General features: G+C 41.7%; 1 protein-coding gene across 1 annotated transcript in view; it reads left to right on the top strand.

The window, feature by feature from the left end:
- Positions 1–2,224: 2,224 nt before the first annotated feature.
- The window catches only part of LOC106584892 (apoptosis-stimulating of p53 protein 2), a 39,288-nt gene continuing 19,072 nt past the window's right edge, over positions 2,225–22,440 (top strand). Inside the window, exons 1-5 of the mRNA XM_014170517.3 lie at positions 2,225–2,784; positions 18,544–18,691; positions 19,269–19,382; positions 22,106–22,182; positions 22,284–22,385. Of these exons, the coding sequence (XP_014025992.3) occupies positions 2,758–2,784; positions 18,544–18,691; positions 19,269–19,382; positions 22,106–22,182; positions 22,284–22,385 (468 nt within the window). The 5' untranslated portion in view covers positions 2,225–2,757. The remainder of the gene's footprint in view (positions 2,785–18,543; positions 18,692–19,268; positions 19,383–22,105; positions 22,183–22,283; positions 22,386–22,440) is intronic.

Raw genomic sequence — 22,440 nt, 5'->3', positions numbered from 1 at the left:
CAAACAGCTGGAGGCAGGGCTTTCTCCTATAGAGCTCAATTTTTATGGAATGGTCTGCCTACCCATGTGAGAGACGCAGACTTGGTCTCAACCTTTAAGTCTTTATTGAAGACTCATCTCTTCAGTAGGTCCTATGATTGAATGTAGTCTGGCCCAGAAGTGTGAAGGTGAACGGAAAGGCACTGGAGCAACGAACCGCCCTTGCTGTCTCTGCCTGGCCGGTTCCCCTCTCTCCACTGGGATTCTGTTCCTCTAACCCTATTACAGGGGCTGAGTCACTGGCCTACTGGTGCTCTTCCATGCCGTCCCTAGGAGGGGTGCGTCACTTGAGTGGGTTGAGTCACTGACGTGGTCTTCCTGTCTGGGTTGGCGCCCCCCCTTGGGTTGTGCCGTGGCGGAGATCTTTGTGGGCTATACTCGGTCTCAGGATGGTAAGTTGGTGGTTGAAGATATCCCTCTAGTGGTGTGGGGACTGTGCTTTGGCAAAGTGGATGGGGTTCTATCCTGCCTGTTTGGCCCTGTTCGGGGGTATCATCGGATGGGGCCACAGTGTCTCCCGACCCCTCCTGTCTCAGTCTCCAGTATTTATGCTGCAGTAGTTTATGTGTCGGGGGGCTAGGGTTAGTCTGTTATATCTGGAGTATTTCTCCTGTTTTATGAATTTAAGTATGCTCTCTCTAATTCTCTCTTTCCTTCTCTCTCTCTCTCTCTCTCTCGGAGGAGGACCTGAGCCCTAGGACCATGTCTCAGGACTACCTGACATGATGACTCCTTGCTGTCCCCAGTCCACCTGGCTGTGCTGCTGCTCCAGTTTCAACTGTTCTACTTGCGGCTATGGAACCCTGACCTGTTCACCGGACGTGCTACCTGTCCCAGACCTGCTGTTTTCAACTCTCTAGAGACAGCAGGAGCGGTAGAGATACTCTCAATGATCAGCTATGAAAAGCCAACTGACATTTACTCCTGAGGTCCTGACCTGTTGCACCCTCGACAACTACTGTGATTATTATTATTTGACCATGTTGGTCATTTATGAACATTTGAACATCTTGGCCATGTTCTGTTATAATCTCCACCCGGCACAGCCAGAAGAGGACTGGCCACCCCTCATAGCCTGGTTCCTCTCTAGGTTACTTCCTAGGTTTTGGCCTTTCAAGGGAGTTTTTGCTAGCCACCGTGCTTCTACACCTGCATTGCTTGCTGTTTTGGGTTTTAGGCTGGGTTTCTGTACAGCACTTTGAGATATCAGCTCATGTAAGAAGGGCTATATAAATACATTTGATTTGACTCTCTGCTACCGCATGGAAAGCGATACCGGAGCACCAAGTCTAGGTCCAAAAGCCTCTTTAGAAGCTTCTACTCCCAAGCCATATGAATGCTGAACAGCTAATCAAATGGCTACCCGGACTATTTGCATTTACACCCCTGTTTATTATCTATGCGTAGTCACTTTACACCTACCTAGATGTACATATTACCTTAATTACCTCAACTAACCTGTACCCCCGCACATTGTCTCGGTCCAGTACCCGCTGTATATATAGCCTCGTTATTGTTATTTTATTGTGTTATTTTTTTTACTTTACTTTATATGGTAAATATTTTCTTAACTGTTATTTTTCTTAAAACTGCATTGTTGGTTAAGGGCTTGTAAGTAAGCATTTCACGGTAAGGTCTACACCTGTTGTATTCGGTGCATGCAAATACAATTTGATTTGTCACATCAACACCTTAAGGTGAAATGCTTACTTACGAGCCCTCAACCAACAATTCAGTTTTAAGAAAAAAAAGTGAGTTGTGAAAAATATTTACTAAATAAACTAAAGTAAAAAATAAAAGCAACAATACAATAACAATAAAATAACAACAAATAAGATTTGATTTGAATTTGGTTTGGTCGCCCAAAAGTCTTACATAACCATATATACCAAATGTAACATATCATACTCATTTCAGTGTACTTTACTATGTTACGGCTAGTCTATAAAACTAGGCTGCTATAACAGAATTTTCAGCAGTTAAATGCAACAATAAAACATTATTAATATGGTTTTTGAAGTCTAATTTGTTTACGAGCATGATAGATGTACTTTTAATTGATGGTTGACGCAGCTTGTTTGCCATTAGCCAATCAGCGTTTCTCAACGAGTTGAACACATGTGAATGTACACAACTCCTATTTACCGCTTCACAACTGATGATTGCCACCTTCCCACTTGGTTAGGAACGCAGCATTATTAGATTTCAAGAACGCGTCACTCGCTGTAGGGTTGGGTTGCCGACGTTTGTTAATTCAACCGATACCTTTCCAAGTGGGCAAGTACACTTCTAGATACACATTGTCTAAAAATGTAAGTTTTAATAGATAGGGATAAAGATGGATTGAAAATTGGATTTAACAATGGACGTACAGTTGGCTATTTCTGCCGTTCTTTTATTCATGGTTGCACATTGTTGGGCCAAATAACCATGTCGATCAGGTGGCCACCGGACTAATCCTGAGAAATTATTTCAAGGGATAGATCGTTGTCATTGAGAAGGGCCTTGTTACAGTACCATTGCAACAGGTCTCCAGTAAACACAACATCAATGATTGTGGAACGGGAGAATGTAAAATTAGAGAGGCGCTCGTGCGTATAATAGAAAGGCGACAGAAAAAAAGGAATAAACTAGATCTGATGTCACTGCTCTGTTGGATTATCGAATACGTGAAGGATTTAATATCTTCGAATCGAAGATAGCAGTAGCCAACGTTGCATGCGATACGTTGCCAATATGATGCCGGTGAGTTATTGTAACAGACAACATGTTCCTTTTATGTTCGTGTTATGATTGAGATTTCGACAGAATTGTTTAGCATGTGATCTTACCCCTTAGGCTATGTTGTATCTCGTTCCTCAGCCTATACCATCCCTGTTTCTGTTATATTGAGACAAAGGTTCACCATACAAAATCTGAACATGTTTTTAACACACTGACAGTCAACGCAACGAATAGCAGGTTCTGTAAATACTGTATATTTGTGTCATTTAGCAGACTTACAGGAGCAATTACGTTTAAGTACTGGGCACGTTGACTGATTTTTGACCTAGTCAAGTCGGGATTTGAACCAGCGACGTTTCGGTTACTACCCCAACGCTCTTAACCTCTAGGTTACCTGCAGCCTTCCATTTCCAACTGATCACTGGCAGCATCAATGACACTCAGTAAACCCAGTCTTCCAATCCAGAGTAATAATAATGCACAGTGGGCTATTAACTGTTTGTAACCTTACTAATAAAGTCCGAATACCCCACATCTTGGCCCATTATGGGCTTCCTTGACCAGAGTGTTGTATACAACATTAACGTGATTAACAATAGTGGAATCGGCGGTTTGCCTTCAAAATAAAAGTCCCCCATTGAAACTGATGCAAACAGATAAACATTGTGGAATCATGACACAATTGTACTAGATAGTGCTAAACAAGGTTGGAGTGTTGTTTTCATTCAACAAAAGACAATAACTAATTCATCTGACACAAAAGTAAAAATCAGTTGAAATAGCACTGTGGATGTATAGACTTCAGAATTGCAATGGATGCATACATATATTGCAATGTACAGCCTTACCTATGGATCTTGGGTCCATTAAAATTGGGGTATCAGCCTACTCAGTGACACCCACAGAACTGTAAAGAGTTTTCACAAATATTAGCTGTCGTAGCTTATTGCGGGACTCTGAAACCACTGTGAAATTAGCAACATATTAAAGGAAAGGTTCACCCATTTTGAATGTTATATTGTTTTTGTGCATCTCTGGGTGATGTTCTATTAATTCCCTGGGTTATTTCATGTTTTCATGTGCATCTGAGTTATTGGCAATCAAGCAGGCAGAAAACCACAGTGCTACATGATAGCAGACGGATAAGTCGCTCTCACTACACTGGAAGTTAATAGGAATACAAGTTTTAGATCGCGAAATGTCTATCATACATGTCATATTTCAATACTGGCTGTGTCACAGCCGGCCGTGACCGGGAGACCCATGAGGTGGCCCAGCGTTGTCTGAGTTATGGGAGGGTTTGGCCGGCCAGGATTTCCTTGTCCAATCGCGCTCTAGCGACTCCTTGTGGCGGGCCGGGCGCCTGCAAGCTGTCGACGGGCGCCTGCAAGCTGTCGACGGGCGCCTGCAAGCTGTCGACGGGCGCCTGCAAGCTGTCGACGGGCGCCTGCAAGCTGTCGACGGGCGCCAGTTGGACGGTGTTTCCTCCGACAAATTGGTGTGGCTGGCTTCCGTGTTAAGCGAGCTGTGTCAAGAAGCACTGTGGCTTGGCAGGGTTGTGTTTTGGAGGACCCATGGCTCTTGACCTTTGCATCTCCCGAGTCCGTAGTGGAGTTACAGCGATGGGACAAGACTGTGACTACCAATTGGGGAGAAAAAAAGTACAATTTTTTATAAAAATAAAAAACCAGTTTGTGCCTAGTGGGAATAGCCTATTTCACCATCGGCTGTGATTGGGAGTCCCATAGGGCGGCGCACAATCGTCCGGGTTTGGCTGCTGTAGGCCTTCATTGTAAATAAGAATTTGTTGTTAACTGACTTGCCTAGTTAAATAAAGGTTACATAAAAAAATATATACATACAGTGGGGGAAAAAAGTATTTGATCCCCTGCTGATTTTGTATGTTTGCCCACTTACAAAGAAATGATCAGTCTATAATTTTAATGGTAGGTTTATTTGAACAGTGAGAGACAGAATAACAACAACAAATCCAGAAAAACGCATGTCAAAAATGTTATAAAATGATTTGTATTTTAATGAGGGAAATAAGTATTTGACCCCTCTGCAAAACATGACTTAGTACTTGGTGGCAAAACCCTTGTTGGCAATGACAGAGGTCAGACATTTCTTGTAGTTGTCCACCAGGTTTGCACACATCTCAGGATGGATTTTGTCCCACTCCTCTTTGCAGATCTTCTCCAAGTCATTAAGGTTTCGAGGCTGACGTTTGGCAACTCGAACCTTCAGCTCCCTCCACAGATTTTCTATGGGATTAAGGTCTGGAGACTGGCTAGGCCACTCCAGGACCTTAATGTGCTTTTTCTTGAGCCACTCCTTTGTTGCCTTGGCCATGTGTTTTGGGTCATTGTCATGCTGGAATACCCATCCACGACCCATTTTCAATGCCCTGGCTGAGGGAAGGATGTTCTCACCCAAGATTTGACAGTACATGGCCCCGTCCATCGTCCCTTTGATGCGGTGAAGTTGTCCTGTCCCCTTAGCAGAAAAACATCCCCAAAGCATAATGTTTCCACCTCCATGTTTGACGGTGGAGATCGTGTTCTTGGGGTCATAGGCAGCATTCCTCCTCCTCCAAACATGGCGAGTTGAGTGGATGCCAAAGAGCTACATTTTGGTCTCATCTGACCACAACACTTTCACCAGTTGTCCTCTGAATTATTCAGATGTTCATTGGCACACTTCAGACCGGCATGTATATGTATTCTTGAGCAGGGGGACCTTGTGGGCGCTGCAGGATGTCAGTCCTTCACGGCGTAGTGTGTTACCAATTGTTTTCTTGGTGACTATGGTCCCAGCTGCCTTGAGATCATTGACAAGATCCTCCCGTGTAGTTCTGGGCTGATTCCTCACCGTTCTCATGATCATTGCAACCCCACGAGGTGAGCTCTTGCATGGAGCCCCAGGCTGAGGGATATTGACAGTTCTTTTGTGTTTCTTCCATTTGCGAATAATCGCACCAAATGTTGTCACCTTCTCACCAAGCTGCTTGGCGATGGTCTTGTAGCCCATTCCAGCCTTGTGTCGGTCTACAATCTTGTCCCTGACATCCTTGGAGAGCTCTTTGGTCTTGGCCATGGTGGAGAGTTTGGAATCTGATTGATTGATTGCTTCTGTGGACAGGTGTGTTTTATACAGGTAACAAGCTGCGGTTAGGAGCACTCCCTTTAAGAGTGTGCTCCTAATCTCAGCTCGTTACCTGTATAAAAGACACCTGGCAACCAGAAATCTTTCTGATTGAGAGGGGGTCAAATACTTATTTCCCTCCATTAAAATGCAAATCAATTTATAACATTTTTGACATGCGTTTTTCTGGATATTTTTGTTGTTATTCTGTCTCTCACTGTTCAAATAAACCTACCATTAAAATTATAGACTGATCCTTTCTTTATCAGTGGGCAAACGTACAAAATCAGCAGGGGATCAAATACTTTTTTCCCCCCACTGTGTATGTATATACACACACACACACACACACACACACACACACACACACACACACACACAAACAATTAGGCTTTGGTGATTACGTTTGCAATGGCAAAAATCGGGAACAACGTCCCGAATCTTAATCTGTCAGATTTTCTTGTGTTTCCAAGTGAGTCTGGTCTGGTGTTTCCAAGTGAGGATGACTGTCCTTATAGACCTTGGACATGGTAGAGTACATGGTTACTGTGTAACAATATACCCCAGTGATGTGTGAATTGGAGCCAACATGTCATCCTCAACAACATCTAAACATTTTCCCTTTTCTTGTTTAACCAGACACTGTTCTTTAAAACTTAAAAAGAATCTTGACTAATGAGTGGATGACATATCTTGACAACAGTTGAACCCAGTGAAGAAGATAGTTGCCTTATCAGTTGTGTAATTTTGCTAGTTAAATATGGGTTGTAAAGTAGACGCAAGAAGTATAATTATTATTTGAAGAACAATGATCCTGCATTTTTAAACTGTAATGATGGTGAGAGAAATATAACTCTGCATGCCTGTTTGTTCCTCTTGGGAGCCCTATGGTGTTGGCCCAACATCTTGTGTTTCTTTATACATGTCGAGATCCTGGACGATTGTTAGCCCTGGTAGAATTCATAAATGTGGTGCTAAGGCTAAATCTATTTCAGGCTGTTCCATCACGTGGCTATGTGAACTGAGAATTGATTTTTACTCAACTTGCAAGGACATCCTATCTATAAGTGAGGTATTAGCCAAGGTTGGCGCCAAAAGTGACACCAGTTATATGGGGGACACATTTTGTGGAAACAACGCAATTATTTAGCAGGGTCAGGGGTGATACAGATAGTAAATAATAGATTAGTTGATAGGCTCCACCTAACTGTTATCTGGTTCCAAATGTCATTGATTACCGTTGTTAAACTCATCCCACACCTGAGGTTACAGAGTGCCTTTGCAACTGTTACCAGTAACCGTAAGTGACCAGTAAGCAAGCACACAGACAGACATGCACACAATCTTCCTGCTGCTACATTTAGGCTATTTATAAATTCATTAGGTGATTAGTCAGAAGTACTGCTCCGAGGCTGTGGTGGAGATTTTCTTTTACATTTCCCATTGTCCCAAATGCCATATGAAAATGTAAACTTTTCAGTGACTGGGTTGTTTGTTTTCACCCAGTACTGTTTTTCTGCTCCCAGGATAATGCTCAGCACAGTGGAGGTTGGGAACGGGGGAGGGTTGCTACTGTTACGCTAATTCAATAGTGAAGTCACGTGAGCCTGGCCATATGGCCTGGGTCCAGGCCGCAGCTTAAAAACATTGGGAGCTGACCGGCGGTGACGGCTTGCAAACCTATCCCAATCTGCCAACATTTTAATAAAGATCCACACAACCACAAGTCAAGAGTTAGGGCTAATATTTTTTTTTTAAACACGTAATGGAGAAAATGATACCGCTTTAACTGAGAAGGTCTTCGTTTCAAGAGGAAACACAACAGTTCTTTGAAGTTGGACTCTGTAGGATGGCTTTTCCCGGATGATGCATGTATCGACAGATGCTCACTTGTTGGATGCTGTTATTGGCATGAATAATGAATGACTGCAGTGGATTGGATTACTCCTGTAGCTTGTAACTGCCGTCACAGCTAACTTAATCAATATTCACTCTATTCCAATTAATTAGCTTTCAATTTGAGTCCGTCATGGTATATCGACAATTCACTCAACCTGTTTTATTAACCAAATGTAATGGTCAGTCCTATAACAACTTGTGTGTATCATTTCAACTTGTTCTCCTTCCATGTCTACTTTTGAGCGCTCTAGCATTTTTATCACCACAGCACAATAATTCACCAACAATGAATGTCACAAAAAAGGTTATTTGGATTTCCTCAAGGTTTCTCATGAGATATATACTTTTTTTTGTGGGGGGTGGGGTGAATTTGCAGGCACAAGAAGGGCTTTGTCAGTAATTAGATTTTGGATGAAGACCACAATCCACGATTAATTTAGTCTATCCCTATCAACAGTGATTTAGTCATGGTTACATGTTGAAATACAGAACCTTTTAGTTGAAATTTGTTAAGGGAAGGTCGTATAGAGTCTCTAGTCCGAGTCATCATGGTCAAATGCCCATCTCACCTAATAACAGAGGAACAATTTGCAATTACAGCAAACATTTCCGAAGATATCATAGCACTTAGCTCCTCGCCTTATTCTCCACCAAATAAGAATCCCTATTGCTAATGAGGTTTGTTCTCAGTCACACTAATGCTCCATTAATGAGAAGCTTAGCCTAACCGATCTCATTAGATGCCCCACACTGTGAAACATTATTAATTTTTTTTACCACAGACTAGACATCACAGGCCAATGTCTGATCGGAGGAGTGTTAAGTTGCCCCAGACAATCATCATGGGTCAGTTTTGCATTTTTTTGGGGATTGGGGGAGGGGAAGCTGATCCTAGATGTGTACTTAGGGGAAACTTTACCCCGGAGCTGTCTGATCTGTCTGAATACAAGGGCAGTGTTATTAGGGCTGCACCCACACGCAAAATCAAAGTGCTCTGCCTTTCCCCTGCTGTGTGAATCAGGGGAATTGTGTTCAATCAAGCCACCTGCCATAAGTGTTTTATATAGAATCTATCCATAGAATAAGAATGTATTGTTTTCAACTATATCATGGCTTTGTTTATACAACTACTGCCTGCACACATCTTATTCTGAAAACTGGAATGATCTGTATGTGGTGGATACCTGGAATACAATGTAGCCTATAGGACACATTCTCTCAAAAGCAGTAAAGTATTATATTCTACTTCTGGTTCTCCAAGATATACAGTGGGGTCCAAAATGATTGACACCCTTGATAAAGATTAGCAATAATGACTGTAAAAAAGACAGAATTCAAATACTGAGCTATTTTGTATGCTAAAAAATGGGACATTTGGGAAATTATATACTAATACAATTCATTAGAGAAAGCGATATGTTATCTTTTTTCAAAGGTAGGGGTCAAGATTATTGACACCCCTAAAGATTCTTATAAATAAAATAGTAAAACGTTTAGTATTTGGTTCCATATTCCTATCACGCAATGACTACATCAAGCTCGTGACTACAAACATGCTTGATGCGTTTGCAGTTCGTTTTGGTTGTTTCAGATAAGTTTGTGCCCAATAGAAATTAATGATAAATAATGTATTGTCACTTATTATAAATAAGAATAGAATATGTTTCTAAACACTTCTGCATTAATGTGGATTCTACCATGATTATGGATAATCCTGAATAATGAGTGAGAAAATGTAAAGGGTCAAAGATCATACCCTCAAGACATGCTAACCTCTCACCATTACCAATAACAGGGGAAGATACCATGTGTTGGCAGCATGATCTTTGGTCCTCTAACTTTCTCATCATTATTCACGATTCATTCAGGATTGTTCGTAACCATGGTAGCAGCCACACTAATGTAGAAGTGTTTAGAAACATATCCTATTCTTATTTACAATAAAAGTGACTCCAAAATGACACAATACATAAATTACTATGTTTTTTCCCCCCCTTTTTTCTCCCAATTACAATCTTGTCTCATCACTGCAACTCCACAAAGGGCTCAGGAGAGGCAGTGCCTGAGACTGCTGCGCCACTCAGTAGGCCCTACAATTAATTTCTATTGGCCACAAAAGGATCTGAAACACAACCAAAAAACGAACCACAAAAAAACTCAGCAAAAAAAGAAACGTCCTCTCACTGTCAACTGCGTTTATTTTCAGCAAACTTAACATGTGTAAATATTTGTATGAACATAAGATTCAACAACTAAGACATAAACTGAACAAGTTCCACAGACATGTGACTAACAGAAATAGAATAATATGTCCCTGAACAAAGGGGAGGCAAAATTAAAAGTAACAGTCAGTATCTATCTGGTGTGGCCACCAGCTGCATTAAGTACTGCAGTGCATCTCCTCATGGAATGCACCAGATTTGCCAGTTTTTCTGTGAGATGTTAACCCACTCTTCCACCAAGGAACCTGCAAGTTCCCGGACATTTCTGCCCTAGCCCACACCCTCCGATCCAACAGGTCCCAGACATGCTCAATGCGATTGAGATCCAGGCTCTTCGCTGGCCATGGCAGAACACTGACATTCCTGTCTTGCAGGAAATCGCACACAGAACAAGCAGTATGGCTGGTGGCATTGTCATGCCAGGATGAGCCTGCAGGAAGGGTACCACATGAGGGAGGAGGATGTCTTCCCTGTAACGCACAGTGTTGAAATTGCCTGCAATGACGACAATCTCAGTCCGATGATGCTGTGACACACCGCCCCAGAACATGACGGATCCTCCACCTCCAAATTGATCCCGCTCCAGAGTACAGGCCTCGGTGTAACGCTCATTCCTTCGATGATAAACGCGAATCCGACCATCACCCCTGGTGAGACAAAACCGCGACTCGTCAGTGAAAATCACTTTTTGCCAGTCCAGTCTGGTCCAGCGACCGTGGGTTTGTGCCCATAGGCGACGTTGTTGCCGGTGATGTCTGGTGAGGACCTGCCTTACTACAAGGCCTACAAGCCCTCAGCCCAGTCTCTCTCAGCCTATTGCGGACAGTCTGAACACTGATGGAGGGATTGTGCGTTCCTGGTGTAACTCAGGCAGTTGTTGTTGCCATCCTGTACCTGTCCCGCAAGTGTGATGTTCGGATGTAATGATCCTGTGCAGGTGTTGTTACACGTGGTCTGCCACTGTGAGGACGATCAGCTGTCCGTCCTGTCTCCCTGTAGCGCTGTCTTAGGCGTCTCACAGTACGGACATTGCAATTTATTGCCCTGGCCACATCTGCAGTCCTCATGCCTCCTTGCAGCATGCCTAAGGCACGTTCACGCAGATGAGCAGGGACCCTGGGCATCTTTATTTTGGTGTTTTTCAGAGTCAGTAGAAAGGCCTCTTTAGTGTCCTAAGTTTTCATAACTGTGACCTTAATTGCCTACCGTCTGTAAGCTGTTCGTGTCTTAACGACCGTTCCACAGGTGCATGTTCATTAATTGTTTATGGTTCATTGAACAAGAATGAGAAACAGTGTTTAAACCCTTTACAATGAAGATCTGTGAAGTTATTTGGATTTTTACAAATTATCTTTGAAAGACAGGGTCCTGAAAAAGGGACGTTTCTTTTTTTGCTGAGTTTACGTCCAACAACTTTGATGTAGTCATATCTTGCTAGGAATATGGGACCAAATACTACACTTCTGACTACTTTATTTATAAGAATCTTTAGGGGTGTCAATCATTTTAACCCCCACCTTTTTAGAGTTTTTTTTTAATATTACTTGTTAATAAACAAAATCTCTTTCTCTAAGCAAATGTATACAATTCTATAGTTTCACAAATTATTTTGTTGCATACAATATAACTCAGTATTTGAATTATTTTATACAGTCATTATTGCTCATCTTTATCAAGGGTGTTAATAATTTCGGACCCCACTTGTACATACAGTACGAGATCAATGGAACGTCCACCGTGGGGGATAGCACAAGGACATAGTCATTGGAGCCCATTCAACAACAAAAAAAGCCACATTTCCATATGGACTGATTATTCTCTGAGGGGAGAGTAAGATTTCCCCTATTCTGTTAAAGGCTTAGTCATCCACTGCAAGTGTGTATCCAAAATGGTAACCTTTTCCCTACATAGTGCACTACTTTTGACCATATTCCTATGGGTCCTGGTCAAAAGTATTACACTATATAGGGAAAAGGGTGCAATTTGGGATGCAGGCCAAGAGCCAGCAATGATAGCTCACCTATACATTTGTGTATGGAAATACAAGTGTGCTACTTTGCATGTAATTTGATGTTCGGGCGATTTGTATTCGACAAGTATTACAAAAGCACAACAGATCTCTTTACATGCCATGCATTCAGTGAGTGGTGCCAAGCAAACAGGGACATGCCAAGGAATTAGCAAAAGCCCCCAATGTCTGCGTCCCCTTTGAAAAAACAAACAAAAAAGAACTAGAAAATGGAAAACCTAATTATTTCAAAATTGTAGTTGTATATAAAGCTCTTTCTGTTTGGGCATTTTTATTGCATTTTCAGTCCTTTTTAGATATCAACTGTCAAATGAGCCTTAACAAGTAGTGTCCAGTTAATCTCTGATTGTCCTAGATGGCCTCAAGGCTCACTCAGATCCCCCAATGTGCCTACTGCTTCCCATAGCCCTTGCCCTACATGATAAAATGAAGGCCCAGTGCAGTGAAATAGAAAGTGACAGCCTACTTCTCTTCACTTTATCAACCTCTGACACCATCCCCCACTTCTGTATTGGTTTAAGCATGGGCTTCCTTCAGATGTGTATTTAGTCCAACATTTTCCTATTACCACTCAATAAATTAATACATTAGTATAAGTGTGGTTTGGTTGATGAACAGCGTTAGTTTAAATACATTTGCTGTTGAGATATACATACATACATACATACATACATACATACATACATACATACACACACACACACACACACACACACACACACACACACACAGTTGAAGTCGGAAGTTCACATACACTTAGGTTGGAGTCATTAACTCGTTTTTCAACCACTCCACAAATTTCTTGTTAACAAACTATAGTTTTGGCAAATCTGTTAGGACATCTACTTTTTCCATGACACAATTTTTCCAACAATTGTTTACAGACAGATTATTTCACTTATAATTCACTGTATCACAATTCCAGTGGGTCAGAAGTTTACATACACTAAGTTGACTGTGCCTTTAAACAGCTTGGACAGTTCCAAAAAATGATGTCATAGATTTAGAAGCTTCTGATAGGCTAATTGACATCATTTGAGTCAATTGGAGGTGTACCTGTGGATGTATTTCAAGGCCTACCTTCAAATGCAGTGCCTCTTTGCTTGGTATCATTGGAAAATCAAATGAAATCAGCCAAGACCTCAGGAAATAAATTGTAGACCTCCACAAGTCTGGTTCATCCTTGGGAGCAATTTCCAAATCCCTGAAGGTACCACGTTCATCTGTACAAACAATAGTACGGAAGTATAAACACCATGGGACCACGCAGCCATCATACCGCTCAGGAAGGAGACGCGTCCTGTCTCCTAGAGATGAACATACTTTGGTGCGAAAAGTGCAAATCAATCCCAGAACAACTGCAAAGGACCTTGTGAAGATGCTTGAGGAAACAGGTACGAAAGTATTTTACCCACAGTAAAATGAGTCCTATATCGACAACCTGAAAGGTCGCTCAGCAAGGCAGAAGCCACTGCTCCAAAACCGCCATAAAAAAGCCAGACTACGATTTGGAACTGCACATGGGGACAAAGATCGTACGTTTTGGAGAAATGTCCTCTGGTCTGATGAAACAAAAATAGAACTGTTTGGTCATAATGACCATCGTTATGTTTGGAGGAAAAAGGGGGACGCTTGCAAGCTGAAGAACACCATTTCCACCGTGAAGCACGGGGTTGGCAGCATCATATTGTGGGGGTGCTTTGCTGCAGGAGGGACTGGTGCACTTCACAAAATAAATGGCATCATGAGGAAGGAAAACTGTGGATATATTGAAGCAACATCTCAAGACATCAGTCAGGAAGTTAAAGCTTGGTCGCAAATGGGTCTTCCAAATGGACAATGACCCCAAGCATACTTCCAATGTTGTGGCAAAATGGCTTAAGGACAACTAAGTCAAGGTATTGGAGGGGCCATCACAAAGCCCTGACCTCAATCCCATAGAAAACTTGTGGGCAGAACTGATACACAACACATCACACTTTTTATTTTATTTATTTTTTTATTATTTTTTTTTTACTTGAGAAATACTGCCCCAAACATCTTAGATGTAAAATTGCGAAACTATAACATCCTCGGCAGAAACGTACACATTTTATTTATTGAGTTAAATTAGATTTATTCTGGAGATTGAGGACGTGAAATGGGGGGATAACATTAACCAAACGTGGAATCGGTCAGAAAATACACCTCCAAGATTGAAATCCTGTGTTTCTAATGAGCAACAGGAAAACACACGTGCCAATCGGCGTGTTCAGCGGCTCTTTAAAGACCCTTCAGAGAAACTGGAAAAGTCAGCTGTGCAGAGAGGTACTGTAGTCTCACTTAGGCTAAGTGTCACTTCATCATTGAATAAATATAAAATACAATGAAATACAATGGTGAAATGTCAGAGTTTAGCTTTACCCCTGGAATTGTATGCAAAATAGGTTAAACATTTATTAATTCTCTCCTAAAACTATTATAGAGAGGAATGCATTTAAAGTGTTGTAGGTAGACTTAGGAAAATTACATTGTCATGCAAAGTGGGGTGACTTCCTCAATCAACAACAACAAACTGAGAATTGGCCTCTATTTTCCACTCCCCAATGTGGGCATGTCTCAAGGGAGGCTGAAAGTTTGGAAGTCGTCTTTTTGCAGATATTAATAATCTTGTTTTCTGCATACAGGAAGTTGCCTGGCTTTGCATGATGACGTCATATGGCGGAGTCTACCTTTTAAGTGGGCACATGGCCATGATGTTATCCTAACTCTAATTACCAGTCTCTTGTTTCTTGTACTCCTAGTGTGACTAGGACAGAAAGGCAGTCAGTCATATCGCCAGCTGTAGTCCGATCCAATGCCCAAATTGAGAGCATATTTTAAATGAGGACAAAAAAGGCTTTATTTTTTATTTTTTTTCTACTTTAGTGCACAGCTGCTTCAAACCGGATACTTGAATTGATGCGTGGAGTATCAGCTGGCAAGCTTGTGCCTCGGTTTCACAAATGTCGGATCAGTCGGCATTGCGAAATGGTTTAGCATTGTTACGTGTCTCTCAGCCACTTCTATGAAATGCCAGATGTTTGTGGCGGATGTGGAAGGCTTTATTATTTTATACTGTTGCCTCAACATAATTATGTTTCTTTCCATAATCCACCTGTACTTGACATCATAGATTTATCATGAATGGGTTCAGGGTTGAAAACCTTCCACAAATTTCAGGAAATTGGTAGACAGCTCAGTCTGACGAAGAATTTGAAAACCACTCCGATTGATAGCTTAGTAAATTCTAAATCTCCTGATTTTATACGGATTATCTCCAAATTATAACTGGTTTTAAGCAGATGTTTTCTGAATGGTAGGTTCTGTAGGTTGTTAGTGGGAATTAAGTGCTGCAGCAGTGGCAGAGTCTACAGGACAGCTTCCATCTTACTCTCAGGATATGTACCAAATGGTATTTTGGTGCCATTTGGGACGCATATTCAGTCTAAAGCCCATCTGTTATCTCAGTGGTATAGCCCTTTCAGGCCCCATGCCAGACCACCTCTACAAAGCAACAAGTCAATGATTGCTTTTTGCATCCTCTATACCTTTGGGCAGTGGAGCGTGTTTGGCTTGGCCTGCTATTTATGGTGCGAAGAAATTGCTGACTTGCACTTGGCTCTATAACCCTTTATTGTCCCCCATATACAGTTGTCACAGTGCCTGGCTGCAGCGTTTGCGCATTTGAAATGAAACCATTGACCTATGTAGAATCTAGTGAAAGGTCAAGTCCCCATTCTGTCTTTGGGCTGGCTCACTCCAGATGTCGAAGCAACACCGTTTTTATTTGTGGAATTCCCTATGGTAATTTCTATGAAATGAAAGCTACGAGTCTATTTTGGAGAAATTAAGGCATATGCGTTTCAACCATTTTCCATCCTCAAAATTAGGAATAAGCAAAGGCTTTGATTTATTGTCAAACAGATGGAAAAGGGGTCTTACAAAACATCTACCAGAAAGTCTTAAAAGGTATTAGAAATGCATCAAAATACAATCATCTTGAATTAGACCCCTGCCAACTAATATCACCACAGAAATATAACAGGCAACAATTTCAACGATTTTCTGAGTTACAGTTCATAAAAAGAAATCAGTCAATTTAAATGAATTTGTTAGGCCCTAATCTATGGATTTCACATGACTGGGCAGGGGCACAGCCATGGGTGGGCCTGGGAGGGCATAGGCCCACCCACTGGGGAGCCAGGCCCAGCCAATCAGAATGAGTTTTTCCCCACAAAAGGACTTTATTACAGACAGAAATACGCCTCAGCTGTCCGGGTGGCTGGCCTCAGATGATCCCACAGGTGAAGAAGCCAGATGTGGAGGTCCTGGGCTGGTGTGGTTACATGTGGTCTGTGGTTGTGAGGACAGTTGGACGTACTGCCAAATTCTCTAAAATGACACTGGAGGCTGTTTATGGTAGACAAATGAACATTAAATTCTCTGGCAACAGCTCTGGTGGAGATTCCTGCAGTCAGCATGCCAATTGCACGCTACCCCAAAATTGAGACATCTATGGCATTGTGTTGTGTGACAAAACTGCACATTTAAGTGGCCTTTTATTGTTCAAGGTGCACCTGTGTAATGATTATGCTGTTTAATCAGCTTCTTGATATGCCACACCTGTCAGGTGGATGGATTATTTAGGCAAGAGAGAAATGCTCACTAACAGGGATGTAAACAAATTTGTGCACAAAATTTGAGAAAAAAACATTTTTTGGGATCTTTTATTTCTGCTCATGAAACATGGGACCAACACTTTACATGTTGCATTTATTTTTGTTTAGGATTTAACTTTTTCTGCCTTATGTAAGTTTAAGAAACATTGCCATGTGCCTTTTAAAATTCAGTTACCAAAAACCCACATATCTTTAAGATAATTTCAAATTTCTCTCCCTCATGAGCAGGGGCGGATTAAGAAATCCCAGGCCCCGGGGCTTAGTTTTTTTTATATAGGCTCCGTCAGTTAATTTGTGTTTTTACAAATATCAATTTTGTTTTCATGAATTATTAAGTGTTTAAAACTAAATTCTGTCACCAAATCGGTAACAGAATTTCAAAAAAATTGTTAACGGAATGTCTGCAATTGAATTGGCTACAATGGTAAATCATAGTAGTCACAAACAACAGTTGTCGCCTGCTACTGTTCTCCCTTTCGCTGGCATACTATTATGTTCAGCTGATACATTTTTCTTCCTTTCTGTCATCTGGTTGTCAAAGCAAGAGTGTGAAAAGTCTGGACAACCTCTCTTCTCTATCTCTAATTAATGTCACCTCTCCTGGCTCTTACTGACACCTACCCATGAGCCCCCTCTCTTTCAATGTTTTATTTGGTCAGTCCGCCCTGGCCTTGATTTCAACGTCCACAGACGTCATTTCTTGGTCCGGACCAGTCTTGATTTCAGCTTCCACAGACATCTGGACCGGCCCAAACATAGACGTCCACGATTAGTTCAGATTTGGTCCGGACGCCTATGTTTCACAAGTTTGGACAACACAGTACAGTAAATTCAGCATAGTACAGTAAATAAAAGTAGAATATAGTACAGTAGTGTAAGGTACATTACACTTGTGTACTGTTATACTCTACTGTACTGAACTATACTTACTGTTCTGTGCTATACTACATAGCTCTACTGTGCTGTACTTTGATGTCCAGACTTGTGAAAAATAGACGTCTATGATTGGTTCAGATTTGGTCTTGTTTGGTGGTGGAGCTCATTAAAATAATAGCCAGTGTGTAGAATAATGCATGATATTGCACCTTTGTGTATGGATTTAGGATTTATGCATTTCTGTGTAGCATAGATCAAGGACCCATGATGCAATTCTGTTACCGTGTGTAAATTTACTTCACTTAATGTAATACAGTTCAATAACCAAAATATTTTTATTTTTTTTACTCAGTGTCATGTCATAGCTGACATCCCATTCTTTCTGCAGACATCTTTTGAATCTTAATTTGGAGCAGATTTTTGTGACCACGTTTTCCAAGTGTTTGGAAAATGTGGTCACAAGCTGAGAAGATGGTAACAGAATTTCAGTTAAAAACTTTGCATCTGCACAGTTCTTCCAGTAAATTATTTTCAGTGTGTAAACTGTTAAAAGTAGTCCTTGTGCATAGAGTTGTGTGGTTTGTTAAACTTTTAAATCAATGGTTTTCGTTTGGCATACATTTTAAGTAAGAAATGTCAGTGTCAGTGCAATTCCATTATCGTGGAATTGCCCCTATTAGGAAAAAAGACCACATTGACAAATGACTCCCCTTTAAGATTTTTGGACCCAAAATAGACATTGACCATCTGTTTGTTTCAAATAGAACAGGGACCTAATGTGCTACTTATTCTGTTCTCACTAAAACCCATTGCAGTGGGGGTTTCTGAATTGGCTCAGTCTTTGTCTGGGGTTGGACCCCATTGTTCTCTAACACTGTTCTAATGGTCTATTTTCCACTGTCTGTCTTAGATGTTCCTCACCGTGTACCTCAGCAACAATGACCAGCATTTCACAGAGGTGCCCGTTACCCCGGAAACCCTGTGTTGTGATGTGGTGGAGCTGTGCAAGGAGCCGGGGGAGGGAGAATGCTACCTAGCTGAAATGTGGCGAGGCTCAGGTGAGTTTCAGAACGGTTCTGACTCAGTCTTGTCAATTTTATGCCTTTTAAGCTTGTCGTGAAGTGACAACTACTTAAGGATCAAGTTTATTGGACAGTAAAAAGAGACAGTAAAGTAGGAGAGGTGCTAGAAGGGCATGGGCCAGATTCAAACCCATGCCAACACCGTAGTCATGTGTGAGGCTGTGGTATCACTGCTAGACCAGCCAGGACACTTCCTGGTTAACTTTTGATGTCAGTGTTTACTCTAGGTTCATGTTATGCAGGGCTGCACTCATCAAAGTGTTGAACTGAATGAAACCAATCGAAGGCCAGAGTTTTCAGTGGTGGTTAGGAGGAACCCAAAAAAATCTCATTCAATATCAACTTTGGCCCAGTTCCATTTCACTCCTTAGCCCCTACAACTTCGGTGTTCACTAATCTTAAAGGTGGCTAAATAGGTGAAAGCAGTATCACTATCCCGTCAGATGTGAATACCTGAAGGGTAAAGGTTGGGGGTAAGAGGCAAGGGACCAAAATGGAACCGTGCCTTGGACTCAAGAACCGCTTACTCAGGCATCTTTCTTTGTCACACCAGAGCGCGCCATTGGTGACGGAGAGCGAATGCTGGACGTGCTCCAGCGTTGGGGACAGCAGAGGGGGGAGGTGCGCTTCCTCCTGCGCCATGACCGGGCACCCTGCAGAGAGTCAGGTGAGAGCCACAAACACACATTTATCGATGCCCATCCCCCACCAGTACCCTGGATGGTAAATAGTGTGGTAACTGAATGTGTCAAGCCTGAAAAATGGGAAAGCCTGGGTAGGCAGGTGTGTTTACTGGCCGTTATGTGTGTGGTGTACACAATGTTCTATTCCATTACAGTTGAGCTAAAGTCAATACAGCCAGCCACTATTCTAACTGGCAGACACACTTCCTAGTCCCCATTGTTGAGATGATGAATTTCAATACAATTGTTACCATATTAGAGTTGTTACATGGTCACAATTGGATTTGACTTTTTTTTCCCAAATCAATTAAATAATTTTGCTTTGTATATGGATTAGAATAACTGTCACGTGAAGTAACAACTCAAAATGATAAAGAAAATGAGTGATAAGATTGTATATCTTCATGTTATTTGGTGATGCATGCGGTTTTGACCATGGCACAGCGCCAAGCATTCTAAACATCGCTGAGATAATTAAAATCGCCATGATGTTTTGCAGCTGCTGGGAACATGGTTATTTAACAGGGTACACTCTAATTTTCTGTCTTGCCTGCATTCTCTCAGGCCCAAAGGTAACCCAGGATTTTTCTGACTGTGGCTGCGTCCCAAATGGCCAATGGGCCCTGGTCACTGTGTAGTACACAATAAGGAATAGGATGCCATTCATGATGCAGCCTGTGTGTGGTGGTATGATATGCCACGGGCACTGTCACCCGATGTGCCACATGGCCCACACATACTAAGGCTTATGTAAATGCCTGACAGAAAGATTGTTTAGCCATCCTTAATGCTGCTTTTGCATTTTCTTCTATATTTTGTATATTTTATATGAACTTGCCATAAACCAGTGGCACTATTGTCATAGCATCCGTTGTGGTTGTAATAACACAATCCAGTTTTTGAACACACCCCCATATGATGTACAATATTTAACACTTTAACACACTTTAAAGGTGCTACACATTGGATTAGTATTTTATTTTTGCATTGTAATTTCAGAAAATTTACAAAGTATATCTGCAGTAATAGTGTAATGATAGTGTTTCACAGTATTCCTTACTGCCAGTGTTGTGACTGGCTGTGATATTCGCCTATTGATTTCTATTGATTTCTGTTGTCTGTTGTCAAAATGGGAAAGCTGAACTGATTTTGTGGCTGTGTTTAGGGGACATCAGGTCAAGTGGCCAATGTAGAAATTGCGCTGTCATTTCCTAGGTGCTAAAATTCTACACTTTTCACTCAATTTCAGTTTATGTGAGAAAGCAAACACTGAATAGTGTAGGGAATCATTGTAACATCTAAATCGCTGTGAAATATATTTCCAATAACAAAAAATATAGTTTTTACTGCTGTTTGAAGCTGGTGGACCAAAACCGAAAGGAAAAGGTTCAAGCGCTAGTCTCCGCCATGTTGCGGGGGAAGGGGGAGATATTTGTTTTGAATGCAGCCTAGTCCTGTTGCAATTCACCTAGCTTCCACATGTGTAAACACCTTTAAACAACTTCACCTTGTAGTCTTAGGTACTGTAGCATGCTAACCGTTAACCGCCCTCTCAGCTGGGGTATTATTCATTACGGAAACCGTTTACCGTTTAAGAACCAAACTTCCGTTTGGTTCTTAAACAGAGCAAAACATGTCTATATTGGACAAATTCAGGTAGGTCCCTCTCCGTTTTTGTTCCATTTGCTTCCATTTAAGAAACGTTTTGCAACAGAATCGGTGTAATGAATACGCCCATGTTAATGTTTAAAGTGAGCCGATAGGAAACAGTACACTACTTTCATTGCTGTGATTTTAGTTTTGTGCTTGTAATTTCTTCTGCGAATATCCGCGTTGCGTTTTCATGAGACGATTAGCCAAGGACATGTTCTTTTCAATGGTATCACTATGTGATGCCCCCGCATAACTTAGTCCTTTATGCAACTTAAAAACAACAGAAAACCATGTCTTTCTTAACCCAAGGCTCTCTGGTCATTTGAGAACCTTGTGTAGTTCCATGTGTTTGGATTTCTAGTTGCTTGGAACGGCCCCCTACGCAGGACAAAGCCATATTACGCAACAGAACAGTGCAAGGGATATCACAGCACAAAGGCTTTATTATTTGTTCTTGGGACACGATTGTAGTCAATTACAACCAGTCTGGCTTGGCTCCCTGTTTAGCTTGTGCCGTTATTACCATATAAGGTGTAGAATTTGGGTTGTATAACTAATAAGCCTGAGTTGTGACCCCCAAAGAGCTTATTAAAGGGATCAGCCTTTTTGGGTTACCCATATAAGGAGTTCGCAAAACGGCATTGCATAACTGTCAGACACTGGCAGGGAAGAGCAACTCTGTGGAAGAGGCCTGGTTCTTTGGCTGCTCCACCAGTTATTACATAATGTGCAGTTCTACAACTCATGCTTGTCCTTTTCATCCCGTATTCTCAGAGTATGACCCCTATTAATGGTGCAGTACTCGGGTCTTGTCGGTTTTCCCGGTCATGTTTGTTCCAACTTTGGTCATAAACAGACTGTAATACACAAACAAATTGGAGCCCCCTTTTAACAAAGATACCTCCGAATGTGGAATTTTCCCCAAATAGCAATTAACTTCTTACCTCTTTTTATACTTCCCATGATCAGTTGTGAAGCAAATGCATGTCCCTCTTCAACAGTTAGATATAAACACACACACACTCACAAGACCGCTGTATTTTATCTTGTATAGGCGGATCAAGGGTTTCCGATCACTCCACTAAAAGGAACATGGTCAAGGTCCCTGTGGACCGATGCATGGAGAATGGGGTGAGTGCAAAAACGGTACTACAGTAAAATGAAGGAAGATAGAAGCCGATGGTTAAATGGTATGGTGTGACACATTCTTTGTCATTATTGACCCCCCCCAGGTGGCACCACCTTGCATGGACATCACCCTCTCGGAGCTGCAGGAGTTGGCGTCACGGCAACAGCAGCAGATCAATTCGCAGCAGCAGCTCCTGGCCTCAAAGGTAGGGCAAGACATTGGCCATGTTGGAGAGCATGATACGTTGTGGGTAAATTGTG

The sequence above is a fragment of the Salmo salar genome, chromosome 02 (assembly GCF_965601325.2).
Source record: "Salmo salar chromosome 02, fSalSal1, whole genome shotgun sequence".
Classification (NCBI taxonomy): Eukaryota; Metazoa; Chordata; class Actinopteri; order Salmoniformes; family Salmonidae; genus Salmo; species Salmo salar.
Note: the sequence above shows the minus strand (reverse complement) of the source record. Positions and strands in the feature narration are given on the sequence as shown.